General features: G+C 40.0%; 3 protein-coding genes across 4 annotated transcripts in view; 1 reads left to right on the forward strand and 2 right to left on the reverse strand.

Annotated features, from left to right (window-relative positions):
* Nucleotides 1-13,167, reverse strand: part of LOC135940952 (extracellular serine/threonine protein CG31145) — a 74,341-nt gene extending 61,174 nt beyond the window's left edge. The window contains exon 1 of the mRNA XM_065486106.1: nt 12,478-13,167. Within this exon, the coding sequence (XP_065342178.1) occupies nt 12,478-12,899 (422 nt within the window). The 5' untranslated portion in view covers nt 12,900-13,167. The remainder of the gene's footprint in view (nt 1-12,477) is intronic.
* Nucleotides 13,168-17,275: 4,108 nt separating this feature from the next.
* On the forward strand, nt 17,276-19,246 carry tzn (tenzing norgay). 2 transcript variants are annotated; one of them, XM_065482080.1, is made up of 8 exons: nt 17,279-17,435; nt 17,739-17,880; nt 18,008-18,123; nt 18,180-18,301; nt 18,354-18,583; nt 18,643-18,746; nt 18,800-18,944; nt 19,003-19,246. In XM_065482080.1, the coding sequence occupies exons 2-8, from the start codon at nt 17,811-17,813 to the stop codon at nt 19,131-19,133; spliced, it is 918 nt and encodes a 305-aa protein (XP_065338152.1). In that variant the 5' UTR covers nt 17,279-17,435; nt 17,739-17,810; the 3' UTR covers nt 19,134-19,246. The 2 variants fall into 2 exon arrangements, with proteins under 2 accessions (XP_065338153.1, XP_065338152.1); XM_065482081.1 differs by lacking the exon at nt 17,739-17,880 and having other exon boundaries at nt 17,276-17,435.
* LOC135938440 (uncharacterized) lies at nt 19,227-20,819 on the reverse strand. The gene is made up of 6 exons (XM_065482078.1): nt 20,589-20,819; nt 20,402-20,472; nt 20,049-20,343; nt 19,887-19,988; nt 19,580-19,837; nt 19,227-19,525 (listed from the first exon to the last, which is right to left on the reverse strand). The coding sequence occupies exons 1-6, from the start codon at nt 20,718-20,720 to the stop codon at nt 19,409-19,411; spliced, it is 975 nt and encodes a 324-aa protein (XP_065338150.1). The 5' UTR covers nt 20,721-20,819; the 3' UTR covers nt 19,227-19,408.
* Between the last annotated feature and the right edge of the window lie 9 nt (nt 20,820-20,828).

Below are 20,828 nucleotides of genomic sequence, written 5' to 3' on the forward strand. Positions count from 1 at the left end.
CAAAATACTTTCGATCGTCAGATTTTATTTGCATTTGCCAATAAGCACCACTCAAGTCGATTTTTGTGTAATATTTCGCCTTGATTTGACTAAATATGGTGTCGAGATTTTGAGCGTTCAAATATGGCCTTGCAATAGTCCTACCGTTTAAGAAACGCATGTCGCTTACTAAACGGTATTTTTGTTTCTCTCCAGGTGGAGTTTTCTTCTTAACCAAATGAATAGGGGAAGCGAATACAATATTATCAGTTTCCTCGATAACGTCGTGTTCGAGCATTTTGTCGAGTTCAGCATCCAATATCGTTCGCATCTCTTTATTCAATGGTCGTAAAGATGTTTTGAATGGAAGTGCATCTTTGATTTCTACATTGACGGCAAAATTTTTTGCTAATCCGGGGCTTTCGCTGAATATTCCGAATTTGTTGTATTTCTTGAGCATGGCGAGGAATTGGTCGTTTTGGTCGTTTTCAATTTTCTCCTTTAGCAGCTCACGCAAAATGCGCTGCTCATCTACTTTCGCGTGGAACAATTTCAAGTCCGCTTCGCGTTTACGCGTGAATCTGAAAACTTTTTCTGGCTGGCTAGCGTGAAAATAACCATTTGCTGTCAATCCGATTTTTGCTGCTCGCATGAAATTTCTGCCTAACAGGATAGAATTTCCGTTGTCTTTGAGAACGTAACAAGGAATTGTGACTTTTCCTGCTTTCCACTCAATTTTCAATTCTACTAATGCTTCTACGATTGTTTTTCCACCCAACGTGCTAATTGTTTTTGCTGCATAGCGTATTTTTGGCTTCCTTTCTCTAATGGTTTGGAATAGTTTGTCTCCCATCAAAGTAACGTCGCTGCCACTGTCGATTAAACCTTTGTAATGGCGTCCGAAAATAGTTAAAGGAATATACGGCCGATCGTAATTTACGCTGTTTGTGTTTTTCATTTTCTTCATTTGTGGAACTGACTGGTCAAGCATTGCTTTTAAGTTTTTCTCCTTCATTTTTTGTCGCCTGTGCCTCTCCGAGGCCTGAGTCACAGGTTTCTTTTTTAGTTTCCCGACTTTTTGTTGTGTGGAGTTAAGTCTCGTTTTTTCTCGCGGCTGTGCTCGCGGCTTGAGTTGTTAGTTTTATTATCATATTTCGGCTTTTGCTTGCTGGAATCGGAGTAGTCTCTTTTGTACTTATGCGCGTATTTGTCTTTCCTATCGCCAGATGAATGGCGATAGTCGCTACGACTGTCGCTTCTGTTAGCAGAGTGGTCACGTGATTCGCGTGAATAAGATCTTTGGGAATCTCGGCGCCTGTCATGATTTTTGTTGAAATGCGCGTTCCGCTCACTCGACCTGTGGCGCGAAGTATCACGAGAGTAGGAACGTTCGCGTGAATAGGAACTTGTTCGCGAATTGCCTCTCTTCTCATGCCTTTTTTCGCGGCGCGATCGTGAACGTGAGAGCTGCGGATTCAGCGTCTCGAGCGGAATTTCTTGCGGCGCAAGGGTATTGTCAACAGGGCGTCCGGTATACGCTAAAGATGTCTCGACACTCTCAGCGGCAGAAGGCGGTGGAATATATGTCTTTGTTTTGTACATGAAACTCTGAGCGCGCCCGGCTTCCTCCAATAAATCCATTAACGTGCTGAAATTGTGTTTCTGCATGAACGGAAAATATTGGGGATTCATTTGGTCAAGTACCCGCTGAATGATCTCTCTGTCGGTAGCATTTTTGTCGATAATTTCGTAATACGCCTTGATCTTGTGAATATAAGTCGTGAGTGGTTCATTAACATGCTGGGTTCGGCGCTCTAATTCGCGTTTCAAGCTGCGGAGGTAATCAACGGCTGCAAATTCGGTCATGAACAAGTTTTTGAATTCTTGTAAAGTCGCGCAATTTTTCCCCACGCAATCATACCAGTAACTCGCATCCCCCTCCAAGCATGCTGGCATCTTGATATGTATCAATTGCAACTCGTCTACTTGGTACATTTTTGCCTGGTTTGAAATTAATTTCAAATATTCCAGCGGGGTTTTTGAGTCGAGCTTGCCTTTGTACTGGGGAATTCTGATTTTGTGGATTTTATATGAGTCATCGCGATTGCTGCTGTTGTTTTGCGTCATTTGCATGGCTTGCAGAAATGCTTGAGTAATGTGTGAAATTGGGTCATTGTGCAGCTGGCCTTGCACATTCCTATCGTTTGTAGGATTTGGTTGTGGCTGGCGCATGCCATACGATCCGAACAAGGAATTTGAGTTATGTACGGGGAAATGTAACGTGGAATTTGTGTAATGTGGAGCAGAGTGCAGCGTGGAATTTTGTCCTGCATTCATAAATGAATTGTTGAGTGTGGTCATGGTGTCTTGGGTATTGCGTAGGTCAGGAATGTTTTCGTCACCTGCATTTCTTGATGAATTACTGGCGCGATAGAATTTAGAATTTGCTGCTAAATTATTAGCTGTCTGAGGGCCGAATGAATTTCTGCCGAACAAATTCTGGGGACTTTCGGACGGTAATGGGTGTCCGATTTGCCCTGACGAGGAATGAAATGATTTTTCCCTCGTCTCATGGAGTGTACGTCTGTGCATGTCATTACGACTTGCATCAGCGTATTCGCTTTCGCGGTGCAAACTGCTTGAGGGATTCGGCTGTGCCGATTTGTTTGCTGCAAATTGAACTTCTCTGGGCTCGTCAAAATTTTCGAACTCTACTAACTTCGCGGTATTTTCTGTGATTTGATCACGGTGAGATGGGGCTGTGTAGAACGATTTATTCATCATTTCGAGCTGTTTCGCAATTAATCCTCTTGTTCTTCCCGCGATTTTAGACTTGGCTCTCGCGTGATTGAATTGCTGGATCGCGTACGCAGCATCGCCTACTTGCCGGTTTCTATCGCGTTCGAAATGGTGTACTAGTTGCAGGATTAAATCGTTTGGATTCTCTTCGGACAGCGCGTCCGTCATCAACGCGTTCTCGCACATTCCGCGAAGGCTGGGAATTTGAAATTTGACGATAGCGAAGTCTTGCAGTTCTTCTGCTATTTCTATCTCAAGCGTTTCTGGTTCTGGATTAGGTTGACCAAAAATGGCACCTAATTCTTTGGAGCTGGACATGGTGATTGCAAAAATCTCTACTTTAACGCGATTTCCGATTTTATTTTTGCCTAACTTTATTTGGAATAAAGCTAAACCGACCTAGCGCAAGGGAATCCTAATTTAGGTTCTTGTTAGATCTTATATCGGGTCGGGAATTAACTTTTGTTAAGTATTTTTAATAGGCCGAGCCCCCACTGAAGCGGCCTACCGGTTAGTCTAGGGGTTTAGGTTCAAATACTAATGAAAAGCTAACGTGTGACGGGCACTCCGACGACGACTTGGGAAAGTCGACCGGTCGCGCGGATTAAAGTAAGGGACTCTTGCAATCGGCGTCAACCGGATAAACAGTTTGACGAACAGCCGGGCTGTACAGAGGAAACCGCAGGTCGGTTTCCCCTTGCCGATTGCAAGTTAGGGTTTGGGGAAAATGAAACTAACTTGGCTGAGCTGTATGAGCTCCTGCTCTGGCCAACTAACAAGAGTGGCCAGGTAGCAAACTCAGAATCAGAATGATAAAGAATATGAGCAGGCGCGCTTTATTTATACGCTTGTCCCCTACTCCTCATTTACATACAGACATCTATTGACAGGTTATATCTTGCATGGTGTAGGTCGTCTCAAAAGTAATAAAATGTTACAATCCCAGCGGAGAAAACAGAGCGGAATGACACAAAATGGAAGCAATTTGTGCATCCCCCAGCATGATATAGACTTAATGGTTTTTCGATACCAAATAACGCGGCCAGCTTTATTTGTTTCCGGCGTTTCAGGAAATACCCTCCACGTATCATCAGTCTGTTATTTCTTCGAAATTTGAATTTCCTCAAGGGGAAAAGCGGTAATTCATGCATTTTTATTGCTTGCAAATTAGTATTATGTTTATTCTGAATTAATATCGAACAAAGTGGAGCAATACCAGTCACTGCGAAAGAGTGCTCATTTCAGATATTAACTTATTTTATGCAATCTCCGTTTTCCAAAGACTAATTCACTCATTCTTTATTTTTAGACTTATGATTTAATAATAATTTAGAATGCTACGACAATAAAAGTTAAAGAAAACCACAGTGCCTCAAATGAGTTTGAACAAAAATGCATGTCATATAAACAATTTAGGTCGTCCATCAAATTTTTCTCTGCTCTGACCTGAAATACCTAGCTCAAAATGTGCTGCTGCTGTTAGCTAATTGTCGCTGCTCTCAATCCGCCTCATTTGCCATGCAATGAAAATTTTACAGCTCAACGGAACAATCCTTAAATTAATTTCCTGGGGACAAGAGACTTGCATTTTACCCGTCGTCCAATTGAGGCCATGCGAGCTGCTGTAATATCGGCGGCGGGGGGCATAAAATTGTGTGTGTGAGCGGGAGAACATGATGAGGGTTAACAAGCTCCCTATAACGCACAAGAGGGCATGACATCACGGCAGCTGCAACGTCCTCTCGGTGCTGATACCAATTGAGCCTCATCTCACTTCGCGAAAAACTCATCGGGATGCACGGGACGACACGTCTTAATTAATTAATGTTAGATATGCGCGCTGCTCACCCCGCCGTTTTAATTACACGGCGTTCATGCTCGTGCAACTTTTGCCGCTCTCTTATCTGCTCCTCTCGCGTACGTGGGGAGTCAGTTAAAATGGTGAAAAGCGGCATGCTTACATTAATTCCAGGCCCTTTGAAGGAAAAAATAAATGCCGAGTCTTTATCGCGTCTCTTGGACCAAAAGTTTCCCTGCAAAACTGTAATTATTGCCACTGCTGGTGCACATTTTCCAGAGAGCAACTGATAAAAGCGCGAGTTTGGACTATTAAACTAAATGAAGCAGTTTTACTAATGGTTCATTATTTTCTTAACTCTAGCAATTTGTCGAGAAGCAAGATGTCAAACAAATTATTTCGTGGAACTTTGTTTTTTGTTGTATGACGAAAGTCAAATGTTGAAGGATCCGTTATTTGGAAACCTCATATTGAACATTTTCACTAACAATTTTAAAAATTCTGATTTTCAGTTCAATCTCATTAGCGAGTTCATTGATTTTGTAAATCACGAATTTTTACAATAATTTGGCTTAATGTAACTATTAGTGTATGGGTTTCAATATAATAATTAAGAAAATTATAATCTACTTAAAAAATGGAAAGTCTTAAATGTGTTGTTCAACATCTGAGTCTATTGTCATTGGTGACGTTGGAAATGGGATCGCTTTCTCGGAGCAACCACGCATGCATTTTCTCAGCAAAGCACACAGATATAACAATTTATTATTCCATTTTCCGTGGTGAATGTGACACAGCAAAGCGTCTCTCGTTACTAGCTTATCTCCTCGTAATGGCTTGGATAAACACTTGGCCCCGGCGAGAGTGCACGGTGGCCTCATCAAAGCCATAATAGAGCTGCCGGGGCGGCTGCTCCATAATGAGCCGCGCTCCGCATCCTCCGTATGTACCCTCCGTGTGCAGAAACGACTCTTTCACTTGCTAAACCGGATAATTCGCTGTTATGTGCTGCGCACAAAAATACCTAGAGTACATGGGGGCGTTCAGTTTGCTCGGCGAAAAACCCTTCTATCCACGCCCCATTGGCTTTTCATACACTCTTGCTGCCTGATTGCCTGTCTTCTGGGTCAGACAGACACCGTCGAGCCGGCAGCCATTCACGGCCAGCCGCAAACCGGCGGATCGTTTGCATAAAAAGTCTTTTCCAGCGGAGCTGAAAAAATTTGTACGTAAACTCCCAATTACAGGTTGACCAGAGATGCTATACCTACCTTCATATAATAATGGTCTAGAAAGTTTTGAAGTTTTGCGGAAAAGCATTCAAGAGTAAATTTTAACTTATTCTCGGCGCAAAATAAAAATTTAATGATTATTAATAAAAAAAATACTTCCATATCAAAAATAACTCTTTAATTTGACAAAAAATATTAAACGTTTCTTTAGCGTGTGTGAGGTGTGTAATTCCTGTTGGAACACTTAATGTACAAACAACATGATCCACATAAGCTATAATTATTCATTCATAGCACCAAAAATCCAGGCAAGGTGAACAACTTATATTTAGGCTTGCTTTGCAAAAACGCTTCCTTGCCGTCATTGCTCGTTTTGCAACGAAGAGAGCTATCGGCCCATTGTTTAATTTAAAAAAGTCTACACTTGCTGTTGGCAGCACGTTATTAAATATTTCCACTCGGTCGGCCCAATTCGCTTTCTTTGCTCGCAATCAATCTGCGGTCCTCTCATTAGCGGCCGCTAACCAATGCAAAAACAAAACGCAGCTAAGCCGCCTTACTGTTGCCAGAGGAGCACTTTTACCTGCCATGTTCCGTGTAGTATGTGCGCATTTTATATCCGGCGCACGATTAGAAAGAAAAAATAAACGGGCGCGTTAATCTGCAGCATTCATTGGTTCAGCAGCGCGGCAAATAGTCCGTCGCTCGCATAACATTATTAGTGTGTTATTATTGCGGGCAATGAGCGCCGCTTGAATGCCTCTCTGGCCATTAAGTTTATTAGGCATGTGTGCTTCTGTCTGGGTGCGGCGCGTTTTTGTGTGCCCAATTTCCAATTTTATTGAGAGATGCTCCCACTAAATTAAAAAGTTTGAGGAGATGTACGGATGAAATAAGACAGCGCACTCTTCAGTTTCACTTTTGATTGCACGTGAAATCATTTAATTAATTTTTTACTTTATTTCGTTTGCTATTTTGATGGTGATCGTAACTATAACTCATAAATTAGGATCTCGTCTATATAGTATTTTTTGTAACAGAATTGATAGTTGTACCATCATATTTTTGTTCTATATTCTGCCTATAAACCACTGGTAAATAGATGCAATAATTACTGTAATTATTTTATGTTAAATAAAAAAAATAAAACATTTCAAGTACTGATATAAACAAGTTCAATTCAATCAGCTTTGAAAACCAGTTCATTGATTATTATTGTTATTATAAATCTCAATCTTCATTAATTGATATTGTTAAAAATTATATGACTAAGGAAATTTCAGAACAATTGATTTATAGAAATCATATTTGAAAAAGTTTGAAAATATTAATTCGAAGAAATTGCCAAATTGAGAAGTAATAAAATGCATTCACAATTTTTATTTTTATTCGTAGACCAAAATTATCGGGGTTTTTAAATAATGGGGAACAAAAGGTTTTGATTCACTGAGATATAACTTAACCTAAAATGCATGAAAGCAAAACATTTTGCAATAAAGTTGAACGCTCTCTGAAGCAGAAAGCTCCAATCATGCTGTACTTGAACATGAAACATTAAATCGTGCGTGCAACAAAAATACCTCTGCGAACTTCCGCTGAGGACGACGTGCGCGCCAAAGTAATCTCTTACTTATGAAGCGGAGCGGCAGAAATGATTCCGTCGTCCGCAAGACTCCACCCTTTATAGTATACCCTTGAACTGGGCGAGCGAACCGTCGGCGTACGCGCGCGCTGCAGTGAAAGTAAATCTGGCTCATGCACTTTCACTGCTGCTGCTGCTGCGAATAATTTTTATATAATTCGGCCGCGTCGATAATACGGATCAGTGAGCAAAAAGCCGCACACAACTGTGATCGACAGCGCACGACCGCTTTTTGCGAGCACCGTTTCCCCGAGCCGCACGCCATTATCGTCATTTGATTCGGTCGCCTTAGTCTGTGTGAGTGTTGATGCTGCGTCGCGCTCAACTTGAGATAACTTATCGCGATGTTTGCCCTATCAAACGCACTGTACGGCACGGCCAACTGAATTAGAGAAAAGAGTCGGCAGTTTGCGGGTCTCGGCGTGACGTATAAAAACTCTCAGCAGCGAGAGCGGAGGAAAAACAACAGTTTAAATCATCAAAATATTGTTGGACCATTTTGATGTAGTATCTTGTTCAATAACATGAGAATTCCGATTCAGTGCTGCATGTAGTACCTCCGCTCCTTCATTTATTATTTGTGTTACGGCTATTTTACTGCTTTGAAGCAATGCTCTGAAGTCACAACAACGATGTTTGATTGTCGACGGAGATAGTCCTTTTCTGAGTGAGCTCACTCGTAACTAGAGACCTTGCTCGTAACCAAGTGGCTAAGTGATCTGACTGAAGTTTAGTTTGCACAATTTTACCGGGTGAAAAAACGAGTCCTTTTAGTGCCACAAAATTACACTGGCTTGAACCAGGAAGCTAAATTCAGATTAATTTAATGTGTAATAAAGACTTAAGATAAAGTGAGGAATGCGAGTACATTGAATAAAAAAATCATTAACATGGCATATACTTGAAATTTTAAATACAAAACAGTAGCAAAAATTCGATTGTCTCGTTTAGTCAAGTTTATATATTTTAAACAAATTTTGATGAATGCAAACTAAAGTTCCACTACTTTGAGTTTGTAGCAAGAGAGTATGCAGCGTCACCCTTTAGCGACATATCACGACTTTTTCGACCGTTTTGTTTATTTTGAAGTGCCGAGGCGCTAATGAAAGCACGTCGTGCCAGAAAATTCGAACGCGCGGCAAAGAGAGAAGTGCGTCGCTACCGTTTAAAGGAAAAAGCCGCTCACTGTGCTCACCGGGAGGTACTAAACTTTTTGCGGAACACAATGTTTGAAGAGTAAAAGTTGTTATTGGGTGAAAAACGGAAGGCTCGAATTAACTTCTGTGCAGGCAGAAGAGCGTGAATGACAAGAATAAGAGCACAAAACTCTTGCTTTCGACGCAGCGGGATCAAATTCGAAGCGAGTGGCAGTGACCGGCCGAGGAACCAGTAGCCCAAATAATTGGCGCTCGCTTAATGTACATATATATACAAGGGGCCCCTGACGCGCGAGCGAAATAAATATCATCGCAGAGATGTGTCCCCGACTGGCCTTGATGGCAATCATCGGCACAGCGGCGACTCTGGAATTAATTTTATTGGATCAGATCAGCGCGTATCCTTGTCTCTGTCAAAGTTGAACGCGGGCTCAGTGGACAACTGCACTTGTCTGGGCTCAGTCTCGTGCGTGTCTTGAAAGCTGATTTTGTTGCGAAAAAAGCAGCAGCAATGAAAGCGGAAAAAGTGGATTATGTAACTGCTGAGCGCTTTTTCAGCGAAAACGTCGCAAATGTGGGAGGGAAATATTGATTTAGGCTACCAGGATAAATCTCATTAGATGCCGAAAGCCTTCATCGCGACCACCCAAATGCTTTAGGGGGAAACGATATTTTTGCGGTGGGATTGATTGCTTTGCCTAATTGTTTCTCTCCGGTAAAAACAATTTGGACAGCCTTGTGTAAGTAATTAAATGTCATTAATTTTCTTTATAATTAGATTTGTAGAAAATATACCTTTGAGGATAATTTTCTGCTACGTTTCCAAAGCGGAACTGATTGATTTTGTAACTAAAAATCAAATAAAAATATTTATAATATATAGTTTTTTTTAGCGACAAGGAACAAACTTTAAATAGAAAATCACAGTACCAAAATGTCCCATAAAAAATACAAGTTATTTTTCTGTGTCAATGCAGGCGTTGAAAATCTTTGAACCATAATATACCATTCACTCTCCCTGTGAAACCATTTAACAAAAACTCACATGCTATCGATTTCATCTTACCAGATATTTGACCATTCCCTACATCAATAATACATTTAAAAAACTGATCATAATTTTAGAGCTTGTTATTATATATGAGAATTATTTATATTTTGAACCGATCGCAGGCAAGAATTGGTAAGAGGAAAGACGCGCAAATTATGCAGGCAGGAAGTGGCGATAATGCAAATAAATATTCGGAGCAAACGGATAGAGTTGTTGGTTGGTAAGGCAAATGCGTGCGATGCGAGCGATTCTCGTTTGCTTTTGGTGGAGCGGCGGCGGCATCGCATCTCGGTAAATCTGGTTTGCTTTGGGAGTAAGCGAGAGGAGGTCGGACAGACAAGATTGCCTCCCTAAATCAGACACAATATGTCCCGCCGTATAACCCACAGCGGCAAGGTTATCGCGTGTGTGTGCTGTAAGCGGCCGGGCTTGCTGCTACGCTCGTCGGGCGATATAATAAAAATGTGTAAAAACAGCGCGCGGGGCGATGAAGTGCGAGGGCGAAATAGTGCTCAGGCAATTTCGGCCTCCGAAGGAAACCACCGCAGGCAGGAAAAGATTACACCCCATAAACATTTCCTGTTTTAAGTGCCTGATAAGTGCTGCTGCAACGCCGAAAACACCACCTACCCTTCCAGCGGCAGCCTGGGCCTGATTTCCCTTCCTTTTTTCTACCACCAGCTATTTGCGCTGCAGCGTCAGCCCTGCTAGAATTCACTATTACGCCCTGCGAACAATGCTGACGCTCCGGGCCAAAGTTCAAGTCGTTGCGACTTTCGGTCCTTAGGTCCAATCAAATATTTAAATCGTTTAAATGCTGGCGCGACGGAGATTGATTGGGCCACTCACACGTTGGACGATGACAGCCAAATTAGACTTTATTGACTTGCAAATTCGTCGCACAGCGTGGATTCCACCCCGCCGGCTTACCTCAGATCAGCAATCCTATTAAGAAGCCAGTCAGATTTTTTATCCCGAATTTTTTTTATTCAATTTCTATTTTTATTCTAACCAACCCACCAGGAAGTTATGGGAATTTCCTTTTTGCGCATAATTTTTTCAAGATCGAGATTAGACTTTTGTCGTAAATTGTGTTGGTTTGATAATTTTAATAAGTGTTGGAACTGGAAATTTCAAAATGCTTTCACGCTTTTTAGGACAAACTTTGATTTCTGTTGAAAGAATGTTTCCCAAAAACGGCAATTCTTTTCTGAAGAACAATGACTTTTCTAATTTAATCGTCATTCCGCTATCTCTAACGAGATTGAAATCAAAACACACGATACATTTTAGTTGTTAGTAACATAAAAATGAAACTATGAATTCAATTTGACTAGCTTATAAATAGAACCACAATTTTTTTTGCTTTCTGAATGAACATAAAAAATTAATTTGCTAATTTTCCGAAAAATATCATCCTGCTTTAAGTTGAGAAAAAGCCTTTTTGTGGGCACCATTGAGAAACTATCAATCCAACACAGGCCGAAAAAATCTTGGTTTATTCTACCTAGCCGATAATTTTGTCAACTGCAGAAAAAGCACTCACTGAAGTGTATGCCTATACATTAATCATAAACAAAATTTTATTTTCATTTGCCTGTTTTTATGTTCTGCTCCAGAGAGGAATGCCTTTGTTCTGCGCGTTTTTCACCTTTTCAAACGGAGCTCGGCACAAAAGCTTTGATGAAAGAATGCGCACGGGGGCACACAATAATATGCAATTAAAATAACGCGCACCAATGTGCCTAGCAGTGCAAAATTGCGAGTTTTGTTTGGCACTCTTGAAACGAGAACGCATCCATGGCCATTTTTGTTTGACAATCTGTCCTACGCGACCAAGCTGCTGTTTGGCCAAACAAAACAAACACAAAATGCAAATTTCGCCTCTTCCAGCGACGCGTAGTGTGGAAAAATGCTGACGAAAGTTTTATTTTCGCCGACTGCGTGCGTTTAAAAAAATTATACAGAGCCGCAGTTCCAACATTGGCAACAACGTGTTAATTCAAAATATTCCTGTAGTCTCCTTCGTTTGTCCAGCAGGCGTGGTAAACATTGAAAGCTATAATATACTCTACCTATTTACACTTTTCCTTTGCTTCGACGTTCATTTTGTCAAAAGTGACTCATAGGCCAATACGACGCACATATTATAATTATGTTGGTATATATTATGACGTATTTTAGATAAAAAAAGAGTTAATATTGACACCAGATAACCATGCAAATGAATGCAACGATAAAAAGCTTCATTAACTGCAATTCAACAACACGTAAGTATTTTTTGGCAAAATCTTATAGAAAAGATTATATGAAAAATATTGGAAATCGTCATTCTTGCAAGATTTCCCTAAAAATACGGAAAACAGTAAAAAAGCTTATTTTGAAACTGTTTATCACTCATAAATGTGACTGTTTGGTGTGGCAACAGGCTGATAAAACGATATTTATTTAATCAACCACGAGACTGTGTTTACGAGATTCGAATCTTGGTATAAATTTAATTATTTTTGTCGTATCCAGCGTAATAATTTAATACATATTGGGAATAAAGCCTCCTTGTCCGATACAAGAAGCAGGTACGTGCAATTCAAAATACCCGTAGAGTAGAGAGCATCATGCTTAGAGTGCACAGTTAATGTTAGTAAATTAAACATTTTAAATTATTTAACAGAGGAGAACCGTTGTTTGTTCTTGCTATTTTGAATGGTGACGGTAAGCAAACCATGAAATTTAAACCCTTATAATTCACCTTTCCTTCCATAAATAGGAGGAGGATAATCTGTATTTTTCCCCAAAAAAAATAAAAGCGAGGCACTAACCTTGGCTTGACTCTATGGATCTGCCCCAGGGTCGGTCCTCTGTCCTTGCTGACAGCAGAAGTGTCTTTCTTCTTGAGGACGACCAGGTACTCGACCAGGTCACTGAAGTTGTCAGGCGGCGTCTTCTTCAGCTCGTTGGTGTCGGCGCGGCCGACGCGTCCGCCGCCGGTGCCGTTGCTGGTGCCGCCCTGGTTGTCAGAGGCCTGTGCGGACGCCTCCTTGGACACATTGGCGCTGCGCTGGAGGAAGCGGGTCTTGTAGCCGAACGGCGCATTCTGGTTGGCGAACTTGACCTTGCCGTGGCTGTAGAGCAGGGCCGAGTGCTTGCCGGACAGGCCCATCTGCAGGTCGACCACCAGGATCAGAGTGAACAACGTGACGCCGATTCCGGCGCCGATGGCCACGCGCTCCTTCAGCTTCATCGCGGCGGACACGGTCAGTGCAGACTGCTTGCTCACTCGGCCTGCTGCTGAGGACCTGCCGCCGGCGGCATTTTGGGGCGGAGGGGACGCTTTGGCTTTGCCGGAAAATCGCGTGGTTGTCGCGCCCGAGAGCTGTGACTGCCTGTTGGTGTTGACGACGCACGTGAATGGCGCCCGGCCTCGACGACAGGTAGTGCGCTGCCTCCGTACGGGCCGGTCTCTCCGGCGTGACTGACTGTCGACCGACTGCTTTCCGCGCGGCAGTAGCGCTCCCAGCCCATACAAGCCTGCCACTCGCGCCGCGCATCAGCCCACCAGCGAGCGGCGGGGACGCAGCGCGTGCGGTGCATGTGCACACACACTCGCTAAACGCACACTCGAGCAGCCCTCAGGGTCGTGAAACATGGAGACGAGTCAGGGAATTTAACATTTAAGGTCAGCTAAAAGGTTGGATTATTTGTTAACATTATTTGTTGAATTCTTATCATAAAAATAAAATGGTTAAAAAGAAAATTTTGAAAGACCGGTGATAGTATGTATGATAGTTGACAGTTTATTTTTAATATTTTGTAGAAAGTATAGAGAACCAAATAGCTTATAAATTACCCAGTTCTTGCTTCTAATTTACCACAAATTAATTTAAAGATAGTTAAGCTTAAAGAGTAAGATAAAAATAATTTAGGAGAAAAGGAACGAGTCGTGGAATGGTTTTTGGTTTGATGTAAAGCAAAATCATTAATATTTCCACTTATTATAAGAAGAAAAATCGTCAACATTTTATCGGGTTTACAGGGCTCTTTCGGATACTTTTGAAGACGAAATATATTACATCGTCCTTGTGCATAAACGTTCAAAAAAGGTGTTCATTCCATTCCTTCTACTAACTCGGATAGAAATCAACACCAAAATGAAAGCTAAAAAGCAAGATCAACGGGTATTATGGGCAATTTTCTGATAATTTCGGGATAATTTCGTTACTTTAAACTAGTGAAATTTTTAAATAAGAAACTACCTTCAAAAGTAGTCACAATAGAGCATGTGTGAACATTTGTGAAAATCTCAGAGAAGTGCTCGTTTTCGTTTTAAAGGAATTTCGTCGTTTGAAACTAGAATAATATAAAAACCTTTCATTTTTTTATCACTATATAAATCTCGTCTTGTTGCCGTAAGAACAGCCAATGGTTAGCTGTTAATTGTAGGTTTTAGCTTATTTAATAACTTAATGTGGAGTGAAAAAAATTCAGGACAATTTTACTTTAGAAATTAAAGCAGGGGGTTGAAAAGGGTTATGCCCCCATAAATCACTGAGGGAGATCAAGATGAGTCGAATCATATAGTGTGCATGTTGTAATCAAAAGCACGCTTATTAGTCAACAATCTAGAGTTCCAGACCATCATCAGCTAACATTTTATTATTTCTGACGCAACAGGGTACCATAATACATCTGAATAGCATAAAAAAGATTTTAAATTACCTAAATGCGGATTTTTTTATCTTTAGGTAATGTAATTAAATCGTGTGGCTTAAACGATGCTAAAAATTTGGAATGATCCAGATGGCGAAACGTATTTTTCACGTCCCTCGCCACCACCGCCCCCGCTCGGAGGCGGCGGGGGCGGCTGATGACAACCGGCAAATGAGAAACGTCCATAAATAAACCAAGGCGTCTGTGGGGAAAAGGAGCGAGCGTCAAGAGCATCTTTTGCTTCTATCCTCTGACGTGCCAAGGGAATCCGTTCACTGCTTTTGTGTATTTGCGCAAACGAGGTGTTATAATGCGCTGCCGCAGCTTTTTCCGTACCACACTCGGCACACAAAAATAATTGCATATTTGCTTGGCTCTTGGTGGTGAGCGTGGTGAGAATAAAAATGTTTGGACGTCATTTGGGCAGCAAAAGAGAAATGGGTTTGATAACGGCTAGCAGAGAGCAACAGTTGAGCTAAAAAAAACACTCTTTGCTTGGTGGATTTGAGCTGGTTAATTGTTTCCATGGCTCTAAAAATTGTTTTCCTGTCCATACAAACACTTTGATAGAAATTCGTCAAAATCATTTTACATTTGCTTTTAAAATAGAGTATAGTTTTCTTGACGTTGACACAATATATGACGCATGACTCTCACTGTCTAACTTCATCTCAAGTCTAAAACTTCAAGACCGAAAAGGAAAGATTATAGAATTTTGGACTTAGCCGTCTTAGCATACTCATTAATCATAAATGGGAAATAATGAATAATATACTGAATTGTCATTGAGAGGGCTGGTTCAGTTACTCCCTCTTTATACTTTTGTTTTATTACTTGGTGCTTAATATTATCCGCTTAAAAACACACAATTAAATCCTATGACCGAAAGAGTCTTTTTGCGGAGTTTCATTGTTTTTTATGTGAGCTTATTGTTAGTTGCCCTTTTCGCATATCTCTACTAAATAAATACATATTTTATATAATACATGCCTTCCGAAAATAAACTTTTCGAAGAGTAGGTTATTGGGGAGCATCAAATAAACTAAGGAAATATATTGAAAATCATAATGATTTTTAATTATTTTATGCGGAGGGGCCAGTTGTACACAATTCATCATTATTTCAAATATTCGTCAAAACCAGATTCAAGAATGATATTATAAGAGAGTTTAAAGCATATATAACTGTCCTTGTCTAAAATGAGTTAAGATTAATTAACGTGAGTAATGATTTAATATTTTCCTGTCACAAAAGAATGAGTCGTTTAGATGTCGAGTCAAAAGATCAATAATTAATCATTTCGTATATCTATGCAAATTCGTACAACTAATTTTATACGACGGTTGTGTGCGATATAGTATTCAAGCTTGGGAATTGCCAGTTCTCATTCTACCAAACAGTTAAAAAATTAGTTTTAGCAGTAACTTTGGTAAAAAATATTGTTCACAACAAATTCATAAATTCGTGAAAGTCAAAATTTTTCACTCAAACCTGTTCTGTCAAAATTTCATAGGTGTCTTTTTCAAAAGGTTGCTAGATAGCAATTCGTGGCAAACCACTTCGTCAGGCGAGCTTGCTTGTGCAGGGGTGCGCTGCAAATTTTTTATAGCACGCCGTGCGAAAAAATGAGAAGGTAACAGAGAGGGTGAGAAATGGGCCACATGGCCAGTCGCTACCATGGCGTGATCGTAGCCCATTTATTGACAGACCCTGTCACCACCTCATACAAAGCAACTCAAAATAATGACTATCGGTTGGAGCTGGAGAGGGCTGAATAAAAATTACATTTGCCTAAACAAGTCTAAATCATTTTGTGCTTAAATTGTTCTAGAGGCTGTGAGGCATTTTCCTTTTTGTTACATTTTTTAACATTCATAACAAAATAAAATCATGCGGCCCAAGCGATTTGTAAAAATTGTTTTCTTCAGCGGAAAAATAAAAACAAGAAGTATGTCATTTTCTTTTAAAATGAGCTTTAGATGTAATATATAAATACAAATTTAAAAAAAGTTATTTTTGCTTGACGTAGATGAAGAAAATGCGTTTTTTGAAGAAGATATCATGTTAGGGTGGAATAAATTAAACGTATATCACATCCGTCTCGATTCAAACGTTCAGCGAAGCCATTTACTTTTCTGTATATATCTCCGTAGAAGTGTTTGCTTAAAATTCAAGTTTTAACTGATAATGTGTAAATTTTTTTGAGTGCATATTTAAATTGCCAGTGCTTTTTCTTTCGTTTTCAAAGCATTTCGTTATTTTTAGTTTCAAATTCAAATGGATCCGCAGGGCGCAATTCGCACAATATCATGAAGAAGAAATTACAGATAAGGGTAGGGAATAACAGATTATATAACTGCAAACATATTATATTATATATATATCCAGCAGCATGCGCGTATTTTACTTATTTCACACACTTCAAATAATAATAATAATCTTTATTTGACTTTTGGCATGCACATAACTCATCACAATAAATTGTACCGAATTACATACATCCAATTGCAAAAAAAATCAATCATACAGTAACATTCATTCAAAAAAAAAACATAGTAGTTGCTACAACTACTGTACACAAAGCAATATTAAACACAGTAAAATTGATATATAGGAAATTATATTATTTATGCTTTCCTTCAATTCGCACACACCAATACCCTAAGAGCGTTTTTAACATCGTTTTATTTTTTAATTTCAAATAAAATTAAATTGCATTCACAATCCCGCAATGTCAATTATAAGATTGATAATATTTTGTGCAGAGCCCCGATGCGGTGCACATAAAAAGTGTGAAAGCAGAATTTGCAATACTATTTTGATTAGCGCAGTATGCTGTAGGTGGCAGCAGAGCGCAAAGACCTTCATTGACTTTTTTCATTCATATAATGGGTTCATGTGTTTAATGTTTACTTCTTCAGCCACGGGGGCGGGGTACAAATTGAAATTGACAACTCTTGAGCGGAGCCGGGTGCACAGTGTCGTATTACGTCGTGCTTATATTTTTTCTGATAACATTTAATGATTTTCAATTTGTCTCTTCCCGCTCTGAGAAATATTGGATTCACAGGTTTGTCAGCTAGAGATTTAATCTAGAATTGTTTTAATTGAAAAATAATAAAAGTATATAATATCATATTTTGTTCTTAAATTTCGCGTCTTTTTATAACTTTCAGTTTTGTGTTGCGTGCACCTTTCGCTGCGTAGGAAGTTTTTGCTTCAATGCCCTTAGAACAATATTATTTGTTTCATTTTTACGATATCAATACCCTTGAAGTTTTTGTTTCTGTTTTGAAAAACACAAGACATGATCACATGTAAAAAATTGTGGCACGCATTTCTAATACTGTGCAAACAACAAACTTGATTCCAGGTATCCATTTGGCTAATTTAAACCCTCAAAGTTGAAAATTAAAGTAACCTAACTGCTTCTGCAAGAAGTGCTATGTTCAAAGCTGTAGTTCGAAATTTGCCAAGCCAATTAGTAGACACTCTCACACCTGTTTACTTCAAAGGTAATTTTACATGACTCACTGAACTCCCTGCTTTTATAATAAACCTTGTATTGCTTTGTGTAATGCACTAAGTTAAAATAACAAAATCGTGGCTATTTCTTGTGTAATAAAAATTAAAACGTTTCAGTTACTAAGTGGACATCTGTTGGATTTCGAGGAACTCACAGTATGGCAAAAACAGTGAAGCATTCTGGCTTTAGAGTTAGAGTCTTACCTGCGCTTCAAGACAATTACATGTACCTGGTGAATTAAATGGAATGCTTCCATCCAAACTGTTTTCAACAATTTCTGCTGTAAAGGTTGTTGATGAGAGCACAAAAGAAGCAGCTATTGTAGACCCTGTTGAGCCGAAACAAGTTCTCAGTGCTGTCAAGGAGGAAGGCGTCAACTTGACCACTGTGCTTACCACCCATCATCATTGGTATTTATTTAATTTAGTTGGTCTGAGCAAAATTAAGAAAATGTTTTTTCAGGGATCATGCTGGAGGCAATGTTGACCTGGTCAAGAGCGCTGCTGGGAAACTGAAGGTTGTCGGAGGCGACGATCGGATTGGCGCATTGAACCAAAAGGTTTCTCACGGAGACAGTTTCAATATAGGCTCGCTCAAGGTCAAGTGTCTCTTTACCCCTTGCCACACCTCAGGGCACATATGCTACTTTGTCGAGAGCCCCCAAAGTGAAGACCCTCCATGCGTATTTACAGGTTCATTGTTAGAAAACGTGCTCGTCGACGATATCTAATTAACATGATTTTATTACCAGGAGACACCTTGTTCATTGCTGGGTGCGGCCGCTTCTTCGAAGGAACTCCTGTGCAAATGCACAAGGCCCTGATTGAAGTGCTAGGACAGCTGCCAGACCAAACTGTAAATTTATATTTCATCTGCACAGTAAATTTCACAACACAATTTTAATGTAGGAGGTTTTTTGTGGGCATGAGTATACCCAGCAAAATTTGAAGTTTGCGGCACATGTTGAACCTCAGAATGAAGACATCAAACAGAAAATTTCTTGGGCAGACGCAACCCGAGCCAAAAATGAGGCTACAGTTCCCTCAACAATTGGTTGGTGATTTTTCTCAGAGGGTTAATGTTATTTATGAATGATCTAAACTCATTTCAGGGGAGGAAAAGAAAATAAATCCATTCATGAGGGTGAACGTGGCAAGTGTGCAGCAACATGTTGAGCAAGCAGATGAAATTTCAACCATGGGCGCTATCAGGATTGAAAAGGACAATTTCAAGACTAAATAATTGTTAACCTTCAATTTCTTTTGTTTTGATGTGAAGGTTTGTTTAAATATCCGATTTGGTATGGGACAAATTGACTTCCACACAATAAAAATATGGTTTTAAAAATTTAAAAATTTATTCAATATTTCCTATTTTATAGATGCTAACCATAAGTTGTACTTACAGAACAAAACACGTTAGTGAACTAGTCATTGTCCAACCAACAAATTCACAATACACGTGTGGGTATGAATCAAATGATGCGTGGGTAGTGATGTTATCACTTGTTATGCACATCAGGGGAGGTCAAAGAGCTCTGATGGCAACGACCCCATCAGTCCTTTTTGCCGATCATAGATTTCCAGTTCTAGACTGTACTGCTGCTTCTCTAGCTCATACTTGTCATAGTAAACCTGTAACATTAATAATGTAAAGTAAAATATACCAACTACTTAACAACATGTCACCTTTTTATCCTCCTGGTTCATAGTTTTCCACTGGTTGCAAAGGACTCTATTCAGTTCTGTTTTATTTAGGTCTGGTGATTCTCTCATAAGTTCAGTGGTACGGAGACGTTGTTCTTTGCAAAACTGCAGGAAAGGATTTGCCGGTTTTTTGGGCGCGTTAGGATCTTTTTCAACTTTAGGTTTCTTTGGCTTTGGACCATCTTTAGCAGCTGCCTTACTTTTGCCACCTTTTTCAGACGACTGTCTCCTATTTTGAGCCTGAAAAAAAACTGTTAACACCACAACAAGTTAAAATTAAATTAATTACTTTGGTAGCAGGAACTTGAGACTGGATTGGTGGCCTGATTAGTGACTGAGGTTTTCCTCCAGTTGAAGCTTTAGAATTATTTTGCACAGGTCGGTTCGCAGCCTGAAAATTTTATATTAATAAATAATTTATACCATCCAAGAAAATGGCAAAAATAGCTACTTTGGCTGGTATTGCAGATTTCGGTTTCCCTCCTTGCGCTTTTGTCACTGCTTGAGACTTGCCAGGAGCTCGAGATGAAGATGCAACTGGTTGTTTTAAAGGAGCCTGTTTGCTTGTCGAGGCCTGCGGCTTCACAAGGTTGATTCTCAATTTCTGGATCTTCTGTGGCGGCGATGGTGCTCTTGGCAGGGTATGCTGAGCAGTGGGTAGCATTGCTTCCAATGCATCAGCATTCCTTTCGGCATAAGGTGCACGCCACTCATCCCGATGCAAATCTAGTCTCTTCTTTATAATCCTAAAAAATTTAGATAAAACAGTGAGCTCTTTTATATAAATATGTATTTATTTTTTACTTTTTGTCGTGGCGAGTCTCTTTGTTTAGTTGCTCGATCTTATAAATTCTGTAGGCTATGCGGTGATTGTCCTGAAAAAATATCAAACTTTTTCATACACATGATTCTGTTTTCATTCAATTTGGTATGGAATTCTATTGCGCTCTGTGAGTCACTTTCATCGCCAAATTTCCTTCGACATACATACCTGTTCAATTTCGCGGCACCTTCCCAGCAACAACTCGTACTTTTTCTTATAAATTTCGTCCTGAACATCGCCCATAACTTTATCTACAGCAGCATCACTCATGTGAAATTGATTTTTTGTATCAGAAGCCATGTGGACAAGCGATTACATACACGGGAACGGCGAAAGTTCCGTCTCGTGGTTGTTTTTGTCCGAGTCCCCTCTCGGTGACTCTTCTCGTGACGTAATGTAAACAAACGG

Source organism: Cloeon dipterum, chromosome 3, assembly GCF_949628265.1.
Source record: "Cloeon dipterum chromosome 3, ieCloDipt1.1, whole genome shotgun sequence".
Taxonomy (NCBI): Eukaryota; Metazoa; Arthropoda; class Insecta; order Ephemeroptera; family Baetidae; genus Cloeon; species Cloeon dipterum.

Excerpts from the sequence above, each read along its gene's own strand:
- LOC135938440 (XM_065482078.1), bottom strand. The coding sequence starts at position 20,720 with ATGGCTTCTGATACAAAAAATCAATTTCACATGAGTGATGCTGCTGTA. Across the intron at positions 20,473-20,588 it reads GGTGCCGCGAAATTGAACAG|GACAATCACCGCATAGCCTA; the intron begins GTATGTATGTCG and ends ATATTTTTTCAG. Across the intron at positions 19,838-19,886 it reads CTCAAGTTCCTGCTACCAAA|GCTCAAAATAGGAGACAGTC; the intron begins GTAATTAATTTA and ends GTTTTTTTTCAG.
- tzn (XM_065482080.1), top strand. The coding sequence starts at position 17,811 with ATGTTCAAAGCTGTAGTTCGAAATTTGCCAAGCCAATTAGTAGACACT. Across the intron at positions 18,302-18,353 it reads CTTACCACCCATCATCATTG|GGATCATGCTGGAGGCAATG; the intron begins GTATTTATTTAA and ends ATGTTTTTTCAG. Across the intron at positions 18,747-18,799 it reads GACAGCTGCCAGACCAAACT|GAGGTTTTTTGTGGGCATGA; the intron begins GTAAATTTATAT and ends ATTTTAATGTAG.